The sequence below is a fragment of the Chaetura pelagica genome, unplaced genomic scaffold (genome assembly GCF_000747805.2).
Source record: "Chaetura pelagica isolate M959 unplaced genomic scaffold, ChaPel_1.0 scaffold420, whole genome shotgun sequence".
NCBI lineage: Eukaryota > Metazoa > Chordata > Aves > Apodiformes > Apodidae > Chaetura > Chaetura pelagica.
The window spans coordinates 1,246,863-1,265,527 of record NW_009951919.1 but is presented as its reverse complement, the minus strand read 5'-3'; the positions used below and the strand labels follow the sequence as shown (position 1 = coordinate 1,265,527).

At 36.9% G+C, this 18,665-nt stretch overlaps 1 protein-coding gene across 1 annotated transcript in view; it reads right to left on the bottom strand.

The window, feature by feature from the left end:
* Positions 1-18,665, bottom strand: part of FAM13B (family with sequence similarity 13, member B) — a 38,744-nt gene that overhangs the window by 5,004 nt on the left and 15,075 nt on the right. The window contains exons 7-18 of the mRNA XM_009995269.1: positions 18,586-18,627; positions 17,804-17,959; positions 13,625-13,760; positions 13,495-13,518; positions 10,019-10,086; positions 9,233-9,287; positions 8,653-8,800; positions 4,865-5,075; positions 3,034-3,163; positions 2,453-2,534; positions 1,950-2,179; positions 1,506-1,589 (exon numbers count right to left, since the gene is read on the bottom strand). Of these exons, the coding sequence (XP_009993571.1) occupies positions 1,506-1,589; positions 1,950-2,179; positions 2,453-2,534; positions 3,034-3,163; positions 4,865-5,075; positions 8,653-8,800; positions 9,233-9,287; positions 10,019-10,086; positions 13,495-13,518; positions 13,625-13,760; positions 17,804-17,959; positions 18,586-18,627 (1,366 nt within the window). The remainder of the gene's footprint in view (positions 1-1,505; positions 1,590-1,949; positions 2,180-2,452; positions 2,535-3,033; positions 3,164-4,864; positions 5,076-8,652; positions 8,801-9,232; positions 9,288-10,018; positions 10,087-13,494; positions 13,519-13,624; positions 13,761-17,803; positions 17,960-18,585; positions 18,628-18,665) is intronic.

The following is an 18,665-nucleotide window of genomic DNA, read 5'->3' as shown; positions in this document are numbered from 1 at the left end:
ATACCAGTCACCCAATAAAATACAAGGACACACAAACCGGTATGCTTCTCATGCCAGGCCACACACATTCCAGTTAGGAACAGAAAATTAGTTTAAATTGTGTGTATGAAGTTTTGCAGATAAAGGAGTATTCATGGGTGCTATTTCCTCCTCTCTTTTCTCACACTTAGTCCCTATATTCTTCAGGAAGGAGTTTTAAAGATTTCCTTTATGTTAGGGGAGCTTCAGTAGAAGCAAACCCTCTATCTTTTAAGACCTACAGAAAAGAGGGAGAAAAAGGGACCAAGAACTGGGGAAGGAAATTGTGTGTCTGGCAATGATGATGATTCTACAGAAATGACGTGGGTGAAAAGATGAAGCTGTAGAGAGATCTCATCTGACATCTGACTTACTCTCAGTTCTTGGCCACTGTGTACACTAACAATGAAACCTACAGACCATCCTGCTACTGGCATTTTCTCTCTAGGGGGATTGTAGAACCAGTACCAATTATCTCCAAGACTATTTTTCTTCCCTGGATTTCAGACTGAAAGGCTTGGTCAGATTTGTATGTCAGTGGTGATTCTCAAGCTAGCATGCCAAGTCCAGAAGGCTGATGGAACAGTAACTGGAAAGATCTTGTGATTGGACTAGTGATGCTGGCCACTGTCCAAGAGGAAAATTCAGAACTTCAGGCACTAATTCCTAGTCACTTACTCTAACTTCCTTATCTCCAATTATTTAAGATACATGCCACACGTGGGGGAAAATAAAAAATAAAAAAAAGAAGTGTCTTCATTTGTCTTTTTGTGAAATCCAGAATAACATTCCAGGTTTTTTTCTCAGGAAATTAAAAAATATTTATTTTTAAGATTTCTCTTTGCTTCACTGACATAAAAGGCATCAAATGACACCAATCTCTTTGCAAACTCAAATAACCTACTGATCTGTGGAAAAAGGACCTGTTAATACATAGGGTTATTTATAAGTCAATGCAATTACTTCCTCAAATAGCTAGATGGAAATCAATCGTGCTGGTTTTGTCTGGGGGTACACAAAATTTGGGAGGAGAGACAGCTGGGATAATTGACCTCAACTGATCTAAAGGATATTCCCTGGCTGCTGCTCATGGAATGGCTGGGTATCAGTCAGTTGGGGCTGAGCAATTGTTTTCACTTGTCCTTCTTGGGTTTTTTGTCTGTTATTTTTCTTTTCACTATGATTATTATTTTATTTTATTTCAATTATTAAACTGTTCCTATTTCAACCCACAAATTCTCTCACTTTCACCCTCCCAATTTTCTTCACCCCATCCCACTGCAGGAGGGACCAAGTGAGTGGCTACGTGGTGCTCAGTTTCCAGCTGGGGTTCAGCTACAACACCAGTGAGCTAGCTTTGTGGGCTGGAGAATTAAAAAACAAAAGAACCCACACACCAGCATGAAATCCTGGTAGCACAACTGCACAAGAACTACTGTTGTCTATGCAAACATTAATAGAGTTTGATGAAGTAAACTAAGTGTTACCGGCCGTCCATGCTGGCTTTCATAATACAGGAGGCTTTTCTGGAGAGATGTTTTCTCTTCTACCAAATGGTCTTTTGTCATTTTCTGTCAGAAGAATAATTCACATCTCATAAAACACAAGTCACTTCAACAGTTTTTCTCCATTATCAGCTATACAGATGCCTTAGCCAAACTTAGCTTAATACCATACATCCCACCTTCATCTCTTTCAAGCTGTCCAATATTGTGAGCACATACTTGTAAATATTTTAATGAAGAGTGAGCAAGGAAAATGTGGTTCATCTTGATCATTTTCCTACAGAGTCTGAAATATGAGGGCTTAGAAAAGGACTGCTAGTCAGAGACATAATTTTGTCAATAAAGTGAAATCTGAAGTGTCTGACAGTGCTCTGTTTCCCTCTGTTATACTCTAAGAAACCAGCCTATCCTTAACCATATGCTTACTTTTATATCTTCTGGCAAACATCTCTCAACTCGTTTTTCCTTTAATCTTTTCAAAATGAGTTCAAGTGTAGCTTCCTTGGTGGGCTTCTTCTCTTTCTGCACAACCTGCATCTCATCTCCATTTTCTTCCTCCTCTTGGTCAAGAGAGGAACCAAAGCTTTTTGGAAGAGTGTTACTTCGTGGACGTGTTTGAGGTATGAATTCTCCATCTGAGCTCCTCTGCTTTGCATCTGAAATGAGAAAAATTGCACAATCCAAAGGTTTAAAATAAGTAACTCTCTCAGTTCAACTGCAAAAAAAGGAACATAACAGTTTGCATAAGCACATTTTCTCTTCTAATGAACTAAAACCAAAGCTACAAAAATAATTTTATTTTTTAATAGTTCAGAATCAAGAAATGAAAGGTTTTTACTATCCTGTGGAATTTTACTGAATGACTTAGACATTTTAGTCATGTAGATAATTTGTGTCTGTAGAAAAACAGAAACTGCAGCATCCCTTACCTTTTATTTGCTTTCTCAATTTGGTAAGTTCAGTCATCCATTTTAAAACTTTTGGATTGGCTGCGATATCACTATAGGAGGGCTGAAAAGTAATACAAAGAAACTAGGTTGCATGAAAACAAACTAGAGCTTGTTCACAATGATTTCTTTCAGGATTTGGTAATATTTATGACAGCAAATGTGACCAGTAACATGGATGCCACTCTGAGTGCCAGATCGGATCTCAAGTGCTAACATCATGGACAACACTTGTGAAAAAAAAACAAAACCAAACAACAACTTGAAACAAGACTTCAGCAGTTGAGCCAGGGAGTCGTAAGATGCCCCTGTCTCTCTACCCATCTCATCTGATATCCCCTCCAGTCCCACTGCACAAATGTCATTGCCCTTCTTTCAGCTCAGGCATGATGGCATGTTTTCTAGCACTGCTGCTGCTCAGTTCACTCTTGTAGGCAACAGTCGTAACAGAATTTTTATCATTTGTAATCCTCAAGTTGTTTATTCAGTGATGAAACACACAAAGTAACTTAGCTCTACCACGCAGTCATTTATCCCGAGTAAAAGCAGAAGTGGCAACTTACCTTACTGTTTTTCTCTTTTTCAAATTGTTCCTCAAATTGTTTTATTTTTTTCTGTAGTTTCTTGACAAGCTGATAAGGTGTCTTGTCTTCCCTTTTGTCATCTTTTGAGCTAAAGGATGCCCTTCGTGTTCTGTATTAAAAACATTTTTAAAGTTTAATTTAAAAAATTAAACAAGTGTAAACAATGTGTATATTGGTGTAACAGATCACTAGTTTCAATTTTCTTCCCCTCTTTTCAAGTTTTCAGTTAGAGCTATTTATTTACTGGATCAAAATGCTTTGATCTACTGCCTCCAAAACATAATGTGTTATTTTTTCCTCTCTAATTTCAGTAATATGCCTAACAAAAAAACAGCATTTGAAATGCAAGTGTAATAAACTAATATAGTGGTAATTACATTGTCATTACAACAGTTCAGATCTTTCTGGTGGGAGGGCTACTTACCTAAGTTACTAGACACTCAGTACTTCTTGATATATTGGGCACAGAACAAAGTCTAGACTAGAAGTTACCACTAAACAATCCCTGGTAATAAGACAGTTTCCCCCTTATCTGTCTTAGGCAAGTTATTAGATACTTATCTAAAAAACATCTACATAATCTCATCTGTTTGCCTTAATAATATATTTCTAAAGGTTGTGATTCTGGTTTTGAATCATCTTGTGCTCTTGTTTAGCTCCTTGACATTTGCCGCTTCTGAAAAGCCTTTTTATTTCTAGATTGATTAAGAGAATTTTCTAGTACACTTATTACACAAGGTGCCTGGAAGATCTCAACACAGCTGGTGACATTTATGTAGTTCAAGATATTAGAAATACTAATCTAATAATCTACTGGTGTAAATCCTTATTAGTTTCAGAATAAGGAGAACTGCTATTACAATCAGCACTTCTCTGCAGGTCAGTCTTCTGCATCCTTTTAACAGTACTTGTCAAATGCCTTCTGTGGCTAACTGGAGAAAACCTGGGCAGGTACCTTTTTCAATCAACTAATTTATATTAGACAGAGAATTGAAGACTCTAAACTTCATCTTTCCTAGTTTTATGGGATTATTTCTTCCTAACAAAGTTCTTAAAATTCTCTTTCATAGTAACAGTAGAAGGCAGTACAGGTCACAAGTTATTTACAGTTTTAGAGGGTCACACGCCCCAGTATCACACAAATAACTTGCAGCCTGTTTAGTTACAACTCTACTTACACAGGGTTGGATAGGCTCAATCCTCTACATTATCAGGAGCAGACCTGTATTAAGAACCCTGGCTCTTCACTGTGCTGCTATCCCACATCTCTCCTTCTGAGAGCACTTTCCTACGCCCTTTCTGCACAGCCCAGATGAAGAATCTACCCCAACCACTCCTCACTTTAGTTGCAGTGATTTGTATAGCCTAGCTCTCTGTACTGGGAGTGGATAACATGGCAAGCAAAACAAATCCAAAATTACGCAACATGAAAATAGATATCCATGCTACTGGAAAAAACAAGCAAATAAAGCTGACATAAAATCACAGACCTGCATTCCAGTAAAGACTGGTAAACAAAGGATATAAATCTTGCTGTCAGCCCAGGAAGTGCCATTACAGGAGGCTGTCAGGAGCTCTGACCAAACGCCAGGGAAATCTGTGCAAGTCTGCCCTATTTTTATACTCTTTCCCTCAGCATCTGCCAGCGGGCACTTTGAGAGACACAACACCATCCCAGAGGAACCTCTGCTCTGAGTTAGTTCCTGGGCGGGCTGAACAGCCAAAAGGCCACAGAACGTACATTTGACCTTGGTCTTCAACTGATTCACATCATGGTGAAGCACCCACCTATTTGCATTCAAATACATACCTAACAAAAGAAAGTGCTTTGGATGAAGAATCTAAGGTTTCAGGATCATGTAAGAAACGTTGGCTTTGCCCAAAATCCAAACTACGGTGTGACAATATTGGATGACAGTCCTCTTCCAACGGATGGTTGGTCATCCTTCCAGCCTGCGGGGAAAGCTGAGCTTCTCCAGACTCACTGTCCTCCTGCCAAGACTTGAAAGCAGGAAATGGATCTAGAAGATATAAAAGGGAAACAAAATGGTACCTTTCTGTTAACAGAATCATAAACAGGAGTCAAAAGGAAACAAAAATACGTACTCAATGCTTAGTCTTGTATGCTCTAACAGATGTGGTGTCATTCACAAAGTGAATAAAAACATTGAAATACATCAGAGTTACGAATTCTGTCATGTAACACTTGAAAGAAAAAGGTACTGAAATGAATTGTGCACACTAGGATCCCTTTTTCAAAGTGTCTCTTGAGAATATGCATTTCTGAACAGTTCAACAGTGTGAAAGAGCCTTATGTACTTATCAGATATTCAGAGTTAAAAGAATATGTTGTCTGTTACAATATTTTGCCATAGAAATTAATTTTTACACCTTATACATGTACTCTGAAAGATTGTCCTCTTGGTTTTGAAGAAGGCAGGCCTGACAAAACCACGTCAGGTACAATGCCCACTTGCTTAAGTCTTTTTAAAGGAGTGTTGTTGGGTTTTTAAGTTTAAATCCATCTTGACACCACTGAGAAAAAGAGATTTCTTGATTCGTGGAAGGTGATTTCTTTTAGGCAGGAGATTCCAAAACAATCAATTTTTTTAAATCCTCATAAACAATTAGTGGCTAACATCCCTTACAATTCTCAGATAAGGTTTTCTTTCTGTCTAACAAAAAGCTGATACGGCTTTCTAAACCCTTTAATTTAAAATCCCACCCTCTTTTTCCTTTAAAGGAGTTGCCTATATTTTCCAGTTCAAATCAGAAATTTGAAAACTGGGTTCAAAGTGTGCAGAACAACAATAAAACCCACAAAGTAATCTTTTTTAAAAAATAACCCTTGTACCTGCTTTCCATTGTACATTTACTGAGTATTACTGGGATTTTTAAATTTGTTTTTAAGCTATAATCTTTCCTGTTGATGCAGTACAAGATACAGGAAGAGGCCCCTTTAGAAAAAAGCAAACAAAAAAACCTGTGGATCAGAACATTCCCAAGATGAAAGGGACAGCAGGTGAAGGGTTAGTTAGAAAGCAAACCATAAACTATCAAAAGGCAGATAACTGAACGTATGGCGAACCATACTTACCCTCCCCTTCTCTCTGCAGATGCATTGTTTTGAAATCAATGAGGGGGAAAGTGATAGGGCATGGTGCTAATAAAATGAAAAAGAATGGCAAAAATACTAAAGTGAACACACAGCACAGTCAGAACAAACTATACATCACATGTAAAGCAGGAAGATAACAATATCGGGGAAAAACATCCCATCTTTTGAGCCAGGCCCTGAGCACTCTCAGCTTCCAAGCAACTTCCATGGCAGGTAAGGATGCTCAGTCCTTAGCAAATTTGATCTTTTTACTGAAAAGATTTACAAAGAACTGACACAGGAATAGTAAAGACTTAGTTTAATAAGAGTCTCATGCATCCTAGCATTAACAAAAGACAAGTTCTAAATACATTTTTGCTCACAGTTTGTAAAGAATACACGTGGTGATGATTTCCAAAAAGCAGGACAAATGCAGAAAAAAATACTCAGAAATACAGATTAACTGATCTGCATTTTTGCCCTAAGCCAGCAGGCATCTGATGTTCCTTTCCAAGAACTTTGTTGGTTCCAGGCCTTTAAGTTTTCTATGACATAGGCTTTAACCCAAATCTTGTAACAAGATTTGGACAAGTATTTATTTCTTTACCAAGCAAATCAACTTCAGTGGACTGGCATAAGGACTTGCAGTGCCTTGGAAGGCTGAGATCACAATAATCATTCTAAACAGGACTGAAAAATAGCCAAAGCTAAAATACTTTGCAATGAAACAGCACCTCTTGCAAAATACCATAGTTTCACTACCAAAAAGCTTATAATATACATTTCTAGGCAGATATTCTACTTTCTTTTCAAAGTAAGGGTCATAAAACTATTTGGGTAAGTAAAATCAAAGCAACTTTTATGAGCAGATTTAAGAAAATAATGAAAATGGAAGCCACAAACCTCCCGAGAATACTTATTAAACCAGATTAACACAAGTAAGGGGATGCAACAAAATATAATGTGCAAGGAAGCAATTAATATAAATAAAACACTGAGAAAGTAAGCAGGTGGGTTTTCATTTGTTTTTTCAAGCTTTAAACGAAGTTATTAACCTGGGACACAACTTACTCTGAATGTACAGGTGCCAGGGCTCAAGACTGCCAACTAGGAAATATTTTACAAACCTATGTGAGCCAGTCACAGATTTCCAACCTCATCCTTTGTAAAAGGGTTAAAAGATTAATGCAGACAACACTGGTGACAAATTAACAGTAAGTCATCACCTTTCTAGATTCAGGACAATGCTTTATGTGCTGGCATGCTACAACTATATGCTCCACTTTTCAACTACAGGCATCCCAGGTACCTTTCACTAATTTTAAAATGCATAACACACCAACCAGAAGTTAGTGCAGTCGTTGTTACCAGTGTCTTACTGACTGGCATCTCAAAAGGGCAGCTGTCACTGAACAGCCTGTTCACCCCTGCCTAGTAGATCTGCACTGTACCTACCAAGGCATATTTAAAAGTTTTTAAAATTGGAAAGAGGTGGACTTGTGTCAGTGACAGCTCACAGTAATTTATCCAACTATCACTTGCATTTTTTAAGTTGTGATGACTCAGAATATCAATGCTAGGTAGAGGAAACAGGATGTAAGGAACACGTAAAAAGGTCAGTACTTAGAAAAGAAGATATTAACAAGAGTGTTTTGCTCTGGTTACCAAGGGGTTATGCTTTTAGAGAAGTAAACCAACAGTCTAAACAGTTATAACCAGACATTTGAGCAACAAAGTTCAGTCAAGTCACAAGCTTAGGGGCTTGCTAAACCTGGGTGGCCAAGAAGAATAAGACCACAAATGTAAGGAATCCTGTCTGAAAGAGAGCTACATTTTAAACATTTTGCTTTGCCTGCAATCCAAACGATGGAGGGAGAAAGGGCACAGAAATAATATCCACCTGCAACTATAAGTTTTATTTTAAAATCTAGAGCCATTTCAAGTTGTCTAATGACATGGAAATCAACATCTGACATTTCTGATGTTTAAAACAAGACAACTAACAGATTTTTCAGAATAAATTAAATATAAGTTGCTGTGTTTAGTAGTTTAGTGATTTTAAGTCAAATTCAGCTAGTACAAGAACTTCAGTAGCTTACATTTAAAAAAATAAAACTAAACCAGTCAGTGTGAATATTAAATATATGACATCATCAAAGAGTTTTTAAGGACTTGGATGAGATAAAAGTCACTTCAAAAAAAAAACCAACAAAACACAAATCTCTACTATAAAACCTGAGCTTTTTTGGTTTCTTTAGTTGCTACTTTGACTATTTTTTATTTATAGTTTTTAAAGGTCTTTAATTAAGTTGCAGATAATCCTGAGTCAAGACAGGACCTACGCCATGACTTGGTCAATCCTACCATGTGTATAGGAACCTATTATTCCTATCAAACTAAAAAAAAAAACAACAGTAAAGCTGTGTGATGCTTCTACTTTTTCAAATTATCTACTTCTCATTACTAGCCAATGATGTTGTGAGCTAAAGGGTGAAAATTACCTTCCCATTTGTCACCATCAGATACATTCTTCAGATCTAGTCGTGGCACCTGGACACTCAGAGCTTCCTCAGAAACATGAACGCTGCCATCCTCCAACACCTCTGCATCAGTATTTGCATTAAGATCACAAGTCTTGCTACTTGAATCCTGTATTTAAAGAACAGAACAAATTTATTATTACGTATCAACTGGAAATCAGGTATCTAATCAATGCCAGTTCCAGCACTTCTGGAAACTTTCTGGAATTTAAAAAAGCACAACAAAACCCAAACCAAATAAACCATTCTTCTTTCCTAACTCAAGGAATTAAAAGCAAGCTTTCCCCTCCCAGCAGTAGTCAATTATTTGCATTACAAAACATTCCTTACATGAGATGCATAAGCATAAGCTTGATCTGCAGCCAAAAGTTCCTGTGAAACGAGATGGTGCAATCACTAGCAAAGATTTTGCAAACCTTGCAAGCAGGTCAACCAACATATGATTTTAAAAGCTAAATTCATACTTTTTTTTTCATATCTGCACTGCATGCAAATTTCTAAGATGCTGTGTATCTGTATAGAAATGAAATCATAATCTTACCAGAAAAATCTCTGAAGATATTCTATCATCACCACCGAACAATATACTATTTTGCCTAAAAAGAAGACACAGACCTAGTTACCATTTTAAATACAAGTTCTTAATGGACAGTAAATACTGTACCTTCCTTTTCTTCTTGCATACCCTAGTCCAGTTTTAGCAGACATGTAATGGATTTTTTGCAGAGCAATAGTTACATTGTTTGGCTTCTTTCCCCCCTCTTTGTTCTTCACACAGAATTTCAAGCTGCAGCATGTAAACAACAACTGGACTTGAACTAAGCTGAGAATAAAAACAGCTCAGAACTTTATTCTCAAATTAGGAGTAAATATTTTGAAAGCTCAATTGATCTCAAACAAATTTCAGTCAATGCTGCACTCAAATGAACTTAAAGTTCTCTGGCTAGTCACTATTATTAGCATTAATTCTTCAATCCTTAACAGCAATACAATATGCCAAAATATTTTAAAAGTAACTTCTTCTATTTATCTTGCCCAGAAGAAAAAAAAAAAACACACCAGAAAAACAAACCCAAACATTAGATATTATATAAGGTAGTATTATTTTCTCTTTCAAGTGCATGAAGTTTCATGCCTTTTATGTCATCATCCTAAGAAGGTAACTCCATCTTATCCTCTCTGTTCTCACACAGGAAAGTTTCATGTTTCACCTCCCTTATGTTACACTGTGTTGTCACAAATCACCAGTTTGACACTCCTGCTTTTCAAAATTCAAGTTACGCACTCTGTCATGCAGATTGAAAGAAAGCAAGAGAAACATACATACCTTTCACTATTATTTTCTCCATCAACATCTACATCTTTATCACATGGTTCCAATAATACATCTGCAGTCTGTTGGCAAAAAATATGTTGAGAAAGACTTGGGAATGGCATTCCCAGCTGGAAACATTTCTGTAATCATTACTGATCACACAAAATCCTCAAGAACTAAAAGCACAGCTTTTTGTGTTGGGGTAGTAATTTTTAACCATGTCGTATTTTTACATCTGAAGTAGAGCCAGTAACCAGGTGTTTTTTAGTCACTCAAAGACCAACAGTGACTTTCCATCTTCAGACAAACATTTTTTTGTTATTTCTTTTCAATATTAACACCAATAGTTCAACTCCAAACTGTTAATCACAGCATGAAGTTTGGAGTGACTAAAATCATGGCATATATCCTAGTCTTGAAAATAACTAGTTGGATGTAGACTTGTGCTCAGCATATATAAAATGAATCAAGTCTGACAGACTTTCTAAAAGGAGCTACTAATCCCTGTCACTAAATAAAGCAACAACAGAACTGGAAGGGGATGAAGAAATGCTGGTATTCCTATGACACCATCTCACAAAACAAGTTCAGATGAATACATGTCACCATTTTGTTCACTAAAAGTTGGCACCCAGTGGTGCCCACTTGATTTTGTCAAAAAGTTTCTTATCTGGAGGAATATAAGAGATTTGAAATATATAAAATAAAGTCACAGTTTACATCTAGTTTCAGACTTCAGGTTCTCACAAATTATCTTTAAAATGTCTGAATATGAAATTAAGTTACCTGGAGAGTTCAAACAGTTGCCAGTACTACACTGCCTAGGGTAAAATTCACCCTCATCATACAAAACGCCATTATTCTGTTTATATTATTTCAGTCCTCAAGTCAAATTCCAATTCAGGGAAAGAATTTTTAATTACAGTGCATTTGTCAGACTCCAGCAGATAATTTCCACCCTAGAGATGAGCTGTACAAGTCTTGCATAGTCACACTTATTGTAGTTGAGGAAACAGCTGCTCCTGTTCCCATTTTAGACCCAGAGGAGAACTCACATGCACATATTTGATTTCCTGCAACCCTACTTGCCCCTCTCAAACTCCCTGCCCCCAGAAGAATCAGTATCCTTCCCTGTAAACACACCCCCAGTAACATTTGAAATGGTATATTAACCAAGAAGTTAGAAACATTGAAAAAACAGAACTTCACCCCAGAATGTCACCCTACCACTGTTATCAATGGACAGAAATGTATCAAAAAGCTAAAAAGCTGAAGTATGTCACCAGGTATGACAACAAAAGCACACCTAGACATGACTGTGTGCTCCCAAGGATCATGTCCCCTTTTATCCTCTTAGCAGGGTAACGTACTTGAACTCAGAAGTTCACATACTTCATACAAAGTGGGATTCACATTTCTCAGCTGCTCTTTGAAACCACTGAAACTGCACAAAATGTGCTGTAAAGCCAACAATTTGCTATTTATGTTTCCCTGTTTGTTCTCTGCCTATATTTTCTGAGCTTTGATTTCCAAAGCTCAGCATACATTTTAACAAGAGAGCCAGGAGGAAGTGAAGTGTCAGGAGTTAACATGAGAAACTCACTCTCTATTCGTTTTGAAGACTTGCAATGTCAAGACTTAAAATCTAGACAAATACTACAAATAAAAGACTACTTATAACAGCAAGTCAGAAAAAGACTTATGGAACAAATACAGAACTCTACACTGTACTTTCAACAGAGTTCTTGCAAACACAGTATTCAGCTGAATGGATAAAATACCTTCTAATTTCAACACCATGTTTTGTGCATTTTGCACAACAGATAACAACCCAATAATTTTTGTAACAAGGTTTATCAGAAAGAACCTGGACAATTGATACATTCTGTGACATTGTAATTTACAGAATGGGATTATGAAACAATATGCTAGTTTAGCAGGAATAATTGAAAAATTTGGCTTGTTAGGTGATTCAGAAGTCATCTGAGATCCATGAAAGGAAACAGAAATCCAGGAGAAGAATAGGTTACAATAATGAAAAGTGCTTCAGCAACATTTTGTTTCAAGAAAAACAGATTCCAGACAAGACTCACAGTTTCACTATGCTAAGGCATCCAATTCTATCTTTTCAAGGTGACAAACCCAATACATTATTCTGGGTTATTTACGTCTACTAACAATAGCTTTGCTTATCTAGTCATCTTTCAGGAAACCCTCAGAAAGATTTACAGACTCACAGGCAAGAAGCTAAAAACCATAGTAGAAAGTTCTCTACATATAGAAAGCAAATCTTTCTACCCACAGAATGAATAATTTAGATTTATGACAACAGAAGTTTTGCAAAATAAATAAGGAACTACAAATAGGAATTTCTCATTAGAAGTGCTTATTTGACTGCTGCATATGAGCTACTTCAAAGAGTGGTAGAAACTATATTCTCTTGCATATTACTGTTATACTTGATTTCCTTTTTCTCAGCACATATTTTATAGCATTGCTTGATCACATAAAGACACCCTGAGTGAGAGGCTGATGTCTGCTTGCTAATAAAATATGCTGGTACAGTTCAGGCCATCGTTGCAAATTCAGTCCATACATATTACAGACCTTTACATTTGATTGTATGTGAAGATGGAATAATTTGCAGCTCAAAGCAAAGCAGAGGTATGTTTGTTGCATAGGGCAAACATTTTAATAATATTCATTTGCTACAATACTGTGTTTCCATTCAAACTCTATACAATACCTGCTTCTTTCAATGACATAGAGCTGCTCAATTCAAGTACAATATACAAGAGCAAAGCCAAAATTCAGTCTATGACAGCTCACCTACATGGTTTGTTGTTTACATTTTCAGCTGCTTTCTCAACTATAACAGCAACTTCAAGCATCATTAACATTCTATTTTCTGAGCAAAACAGTTTAAAAAATACAACCAAGTATTTTATTTGTACAAGCATCACATCCTAAAATGTCCTCATGCAGCACTGTAAACAGATTTTTCTGCTTTGGAATACAAATGACTAATCCTGATACTTTTCAAGATGAAATTAAGTGTTGAACCTCTTCAGGAGGTCTCAAGTCTAATTTTCTTCCATTTGTCTTACGCTGAACACCTCAAGTTTAAGAATTCTCAGAGTACACATCAGTATGGACAAACATGAGCTATCAGCACAGCAGAAGTCAAAGATCTAAGGAAAGTGGTCCACGGGGAAGTAACAGAACCTCTTTCAACTACAAAGGAGACTGGCAGCAGTGAGTAAAGGCTGTAACCAGCTAATTACAAAACCACACCTTCCTAGCTCAAGCACAGCCAAGAGGCTGCAGAGTCCCAAAGGTGCTACTTCTGCCCTTTACAGTACGAAGTGTGACTGACTGTGGGGCTGTGCTACAATCACAGCTCTAGATTTCCTGCTCCTCAGGAAGCCTTTACTAATACAGATGTTGTTCTAACTTGTGTTATGATGTTTGCTGATAAACTGACTTACCTGAGCAGCAGGAAGGGCTGGTACCTGTGAAAGACCAAAAGAAAAACATGAGTCAGGGTCTAAGCAAACTGCACCAAAGCACACAAACAATTTTCTGTGCATGTCATTTACAGAAGGCTCTTCCTCTCACCTGAATGCTTTCTTCTTCCTCAGTTACAGTATCATGTTTCATAGCTTCACTGTCTAAATCAGTGCAAACCAATACTTCAGAGCAGTCTCCTGTGTTCTCACTGCTACCAGTGTCATTATCTTCAATAACATCATTCCTATACAGAAGAACAGAAAGACTTTAGCAGCCTGTTGCTCTAATTTTAAAAGAAAAACACACACTTTTATTTTTTTACTAAGGAGTATAACATATCAGACTTTTTTCAACAACATTATTCTGACCAAAGATACTGGCAACACCTACAATTTCAATCAGCTGTAGGCAAATTTAATTATTTATGTAGTTTATATATAATTCTGAGGTTTTCTACAATGGCATGCAATAGATATATTACAATGTATTTACTGGATTCTTTTTATTAATATCAGGCATACAACCCCCACTTACTATGTGATAGAAGTGCCAACAGCCAGAATAAATGACTTATTGAAACTACTGTGACTCAGTGAAGTTGCTGTGAGTACACTCCTCCCAACACAGAAGCCAGTTAGTCTACAGCTGCTGTCATTTTGTTCTCTCCTCCAGTGACAAAATCCCATTATTTCTAACATTGAATCTTCCTAAAATTCAGCTCAAGGCTTGTAAGAGTACAACCAGATTAAAACCAACTTATACTGTATATATGTCCATATATTATTTACACACCAGCTTCCCTGTTACCACAATTCTACAATCCACCACAAGCCTATGACTTCCTTGCTTTCTCTTCTCTCACAAAGAATTCCACATTATTTTTAAAAATGCTCCTCCCTCTATCAGATATATAGATACTAAACATGATGGTTCAGAATTTAACACTATTTAGAATTTAACTATCTTTTCTAAATTCCAGCAATTATTTTCAGTTAGTTGTAAGGAATTTGCACTGGATCAGTGTCATTTCTTAGTTACTCATTTCACTGTGCATTTGCCTGGCACTCAGCCTGCTGGCAGCAGTGTTTTCAGGGACCCAGGTGACCTCACTCAAGAACGCTCTCATGTATCCTCTATTACGGTTAATCCACAGTGGAATGATGATCAGAAGCATCTGAAATAGTCCCTGTGCCAGAACAGTGTATCTGTTTCAAACCTACAGTGGTAGAACTTTAAGCCCCTGCTTCTGTCAAGCCAGCCAGCCCATAAAGCACTTGGCTGTAACTGAAGGATCTGAGCTGCAACAAGTCTTTCAGTCAATTACCTGCTTACTTATAAATTACTCAATCCATTCAGTCTCTAACACTACAACTCAGTTTGAATTTATCATTACCATGCAATGGTAATGCAATCACTAGCAATGATTACTAGTTCTATGGTGAACTGCTAACTTTAGTCTAATCTCTTGTCACAGATAAGACTTCTAAAAACAGACAAGATTGAGCAACTTAGAAAACAGCTTTCAAATCTCTGAAAACTTCATGTATTACAGGCTCTGAGCAACACAGGAATTTAGGTACTCAAGTCCTACTTAACTACACTTTTTTGGAGTTTTTGTGTTACTCATGAAGAAGCTGGCTTTTCAATGGTGCCATGGCAATCACTACACTCATAGGATGGCAAGATTTACAGTGAAAACAAAAGTTGATCAAATGGGGCTAAAACTCTATGTAAAATCACCCTGCTCATTCTATCCATCTTCAGCTGTTCTGTTGCCACTGGCAGGCAAGCAGTAAAACAGCTACGTTGACATGGCAAGATAGGGCAGACACTCAAACAGTAGCTACATACCTACAGTAGCTTCCATATGGTAAAATTGTCATAAGTAACATCAGTGAGATAACAATGAAATCACTGGGGTAAACTTAAGTCCTTGTGCTGCCTGCACAGAATTCAGCAGTAATGTAGTTACACTTCACAACATTTTCAGCTATAAGATCAATTTAAAATGCTTCCTCCAAGAGCTGTTGGTTGCTGACAATTAATGAGAGCCAATTTGGTTTAAAATATGAGATGAATTGAAGTTAATAGCAAAAATCTTATCTTATGCTTTGGGTTGAGGTGAGAGATTTCATAGAATCACAGAACTATTCAGGTTGGAAAAGCCCCAGGGATCACTAAGTCAAACCATCATCCCTACTCTGCAAAGTTCTCCCCTAAACTATATCCACCAACACCACATCCAAACGACCCTTAAACACATCCAGGGATGGTGACTCAACCACCTCCCTGAGCAGCTATTCCAGTGTCTAAATTTTGGGTAGGTTGTTTTGGAAGAGTTAACATATACAATCCTATGGAATTCAGCACAGATACAACAAAATCTTACTGGTTGTTAGATCCTTCCTCATCCCCACTGGGATTTTTTTCTTCATTGTTACAGCCCAGTCTGTGTTGCTGTATATGTTTAAGATCGTTATCTAAGCTGCTCTGCAGGTCAAAGAGGTGCTGCTCCACAGCTGCTCTAATTGTTCTTTCTAAAATGCTAGAAAGAAAAAAGACAGAAATTTCATATTAGGAACTCTCCTTTTGCATTGATCAACTATGCAGAAAGGCAGGGATAACAAAACTTACACATGACAGAGGAATCTTTGATGCCAAATATTTCAAAGCAATAACAGACTAATCTTTTCCAAAATAAAAAAACTAGACCTAGAAAAAAATCTTCCCATAAGAATCTTCAAATATTTCACCCCATTTTTAACTCTGGAATTAATTGTGTTTACTCTTCCTCCATGTTTGTACATGTAATTCACTGAACTGTACTCAGTATTAATGAGTAGAAGTGGTGCTAAAATACAATATAAATGCTATCATAATTTTGAAGTGAAACATCAATGATGTATCTAAGTATAAAACCAAAGTGTTTTGGAATCTAGGTACTACCATACTGTGCTCTCATGCTTCTGCAGTCCACAACACTGACACACATTAGGTTTTTTTCTGCATTAGTGTTAAATGCCATAAGTGAAATACTTCACACTAGAATATGTTCTTTCACACCTGTAACCAACAAACCTACTGCATTTCTGTTTCTTGAAAGAAGGCATATTTTCTAGGCATATTCTAGAAACAGCAAACTCAAACATTTTCAGCCAGCCCATAAAGCACTTGGCTGTAACTGAAGGATCTGAGCTGCAACAAGTCTTTCAGTCAATTACCTGCTTACTTATAAATTACTCAATCCATTCAGTCTCTAACACTACAACTCAGTTTGAATTTATCATTACCATGCAATGGTAATGCAATCACTAGCAATGATTACTAGTTCTATGGTGAACTGCTAACTTTAGTCTAATCTCTTGTCACAGATAAGACTTCTAAAAACAGACAAGATTGAGCAACTTAGAAAACAGCTTTCAAATCTCTGAAAACTTCATGTATTACAGGCTCTGAGCAACACAGGAATTTAGGTACTCAAGTCCTACTTAACTACACTTTTTTGGAGTTTTTGTGTTACTCATGAAGAAGCTGGCTTTTCAATGGTGCCATGGCAATCACTACACTCATAGGATGGCAAGATTTACAGTGAAAAACAAAAGTTGATCAAATGGGGCTAAAACTCTATGTAAAATCACCCTGCTCATTCTATCCATCTTCAGCTGTTCTGTTGCCACTGGCAGGCAAGCAGTAAAACAGCTACGTTGACATGGCAAGATAGGGCAGACACTCAAACAGTAGCTACATACCTACAGTAGCTTCCATATGGTAAAATTGTCATAAGTAACATCAGTGAGATAACAATGAAATCACTGGGGTAAACTTAAGTCCTTGTGCTGCCTGCACAGAATTCAGCAGTAATGTAGTTACACTTCACAACATTTTCAGCTATAAGATCAATTTAAAATGCTTCCTCCAAGAGCTGTTGGTTGCTGACAATTAATGAGAGCCAATTTGGTTTAAAATATGAGATGAATTGAAGTTAATAGCAAAAATCTTATCTTATGCTTTGGGTTGAGGTGAGAGATTTCATAGAATCACAGAACTATTCAGGTTGGAAAAGCCCCAGGGATCACTAAGTCAAACCATCATCCCTACTCTGCAAAGTTCTCCCCTAAACCATATCCACCAACACCACATCCAAACGACCCTTAAACACATCCAGGGATGGTGACTCAACCACCTCCCTGAGCAGCTATTCCAGTGTCTAAATTTTGGGTAGGTTGTTTTGGAAGAGTTAACATATACAATCCTATGGAATTCAGCACAGATACAACAAAATCTTACTGGTTGTTAGATCCTTCCTCATCCCCACTGGGATTTTTTTCTTCATTGTTACAGCCCAGTCTGTGTTGCTGTATATGTTTAAGATCGTTATCTAAGCTGCTCTGCAGGTCAAAGAGGTGCTGCTCCACAGCTGCTCTAATTGTTCTTTCTAAAATGCTAGAAAGAAAAAAGACAGAAATTTCATATTAGGAACTCTCCTTTTGCATTGATCAACTATGCAGAAAGGCAGGGATAACAAAACTTACACATGACAGAGGAATCTTTGATGCCAAATATTTCAAAGCAATAACAGACTAATCTTTTCCAAAATAAAAAAACTAGACCTAGAAAAAAATCTTCCCATAAGAATCTTCAAATATTTCACCCCATTTTTAACTCTGGAATTAATTGTGTTTACTCTTCCTCCATGTTTGTACATGTAATTCACTGAACTGTACTCAGTATTAATGAGTAGAAGTGGTGCTAAAATACAATATAAATGCTATCATAATTTTGAAGTGAAACATCAATGATGTATCTAAGTATAAAACCAAAGTGTTTTGGAATCTAGGTACTACCATACTGTGCTCTCATGCTTCTGCAGTCCACAACACTGACACACATTAGGTTTTTTTCTGCATTAGTGTTAAATGCCATAAGTGAAATACTTCACACTAGAATATGTTCTTTCACACCTGTAACCAACAAACCTACTGCATTTCTGTTTCTTGAAAGAAGGCATATTTTCTAGGCATATTCTAGAAACAGCAAACTCAAACATTTTATATTTTCATTATACTTACTCTGCAGAGGCTGGCAAGATACTTATGGGAGAGATATGAGCACTGCAATAAAGAAGAAATAAGTTAATGTAATGCAAAAA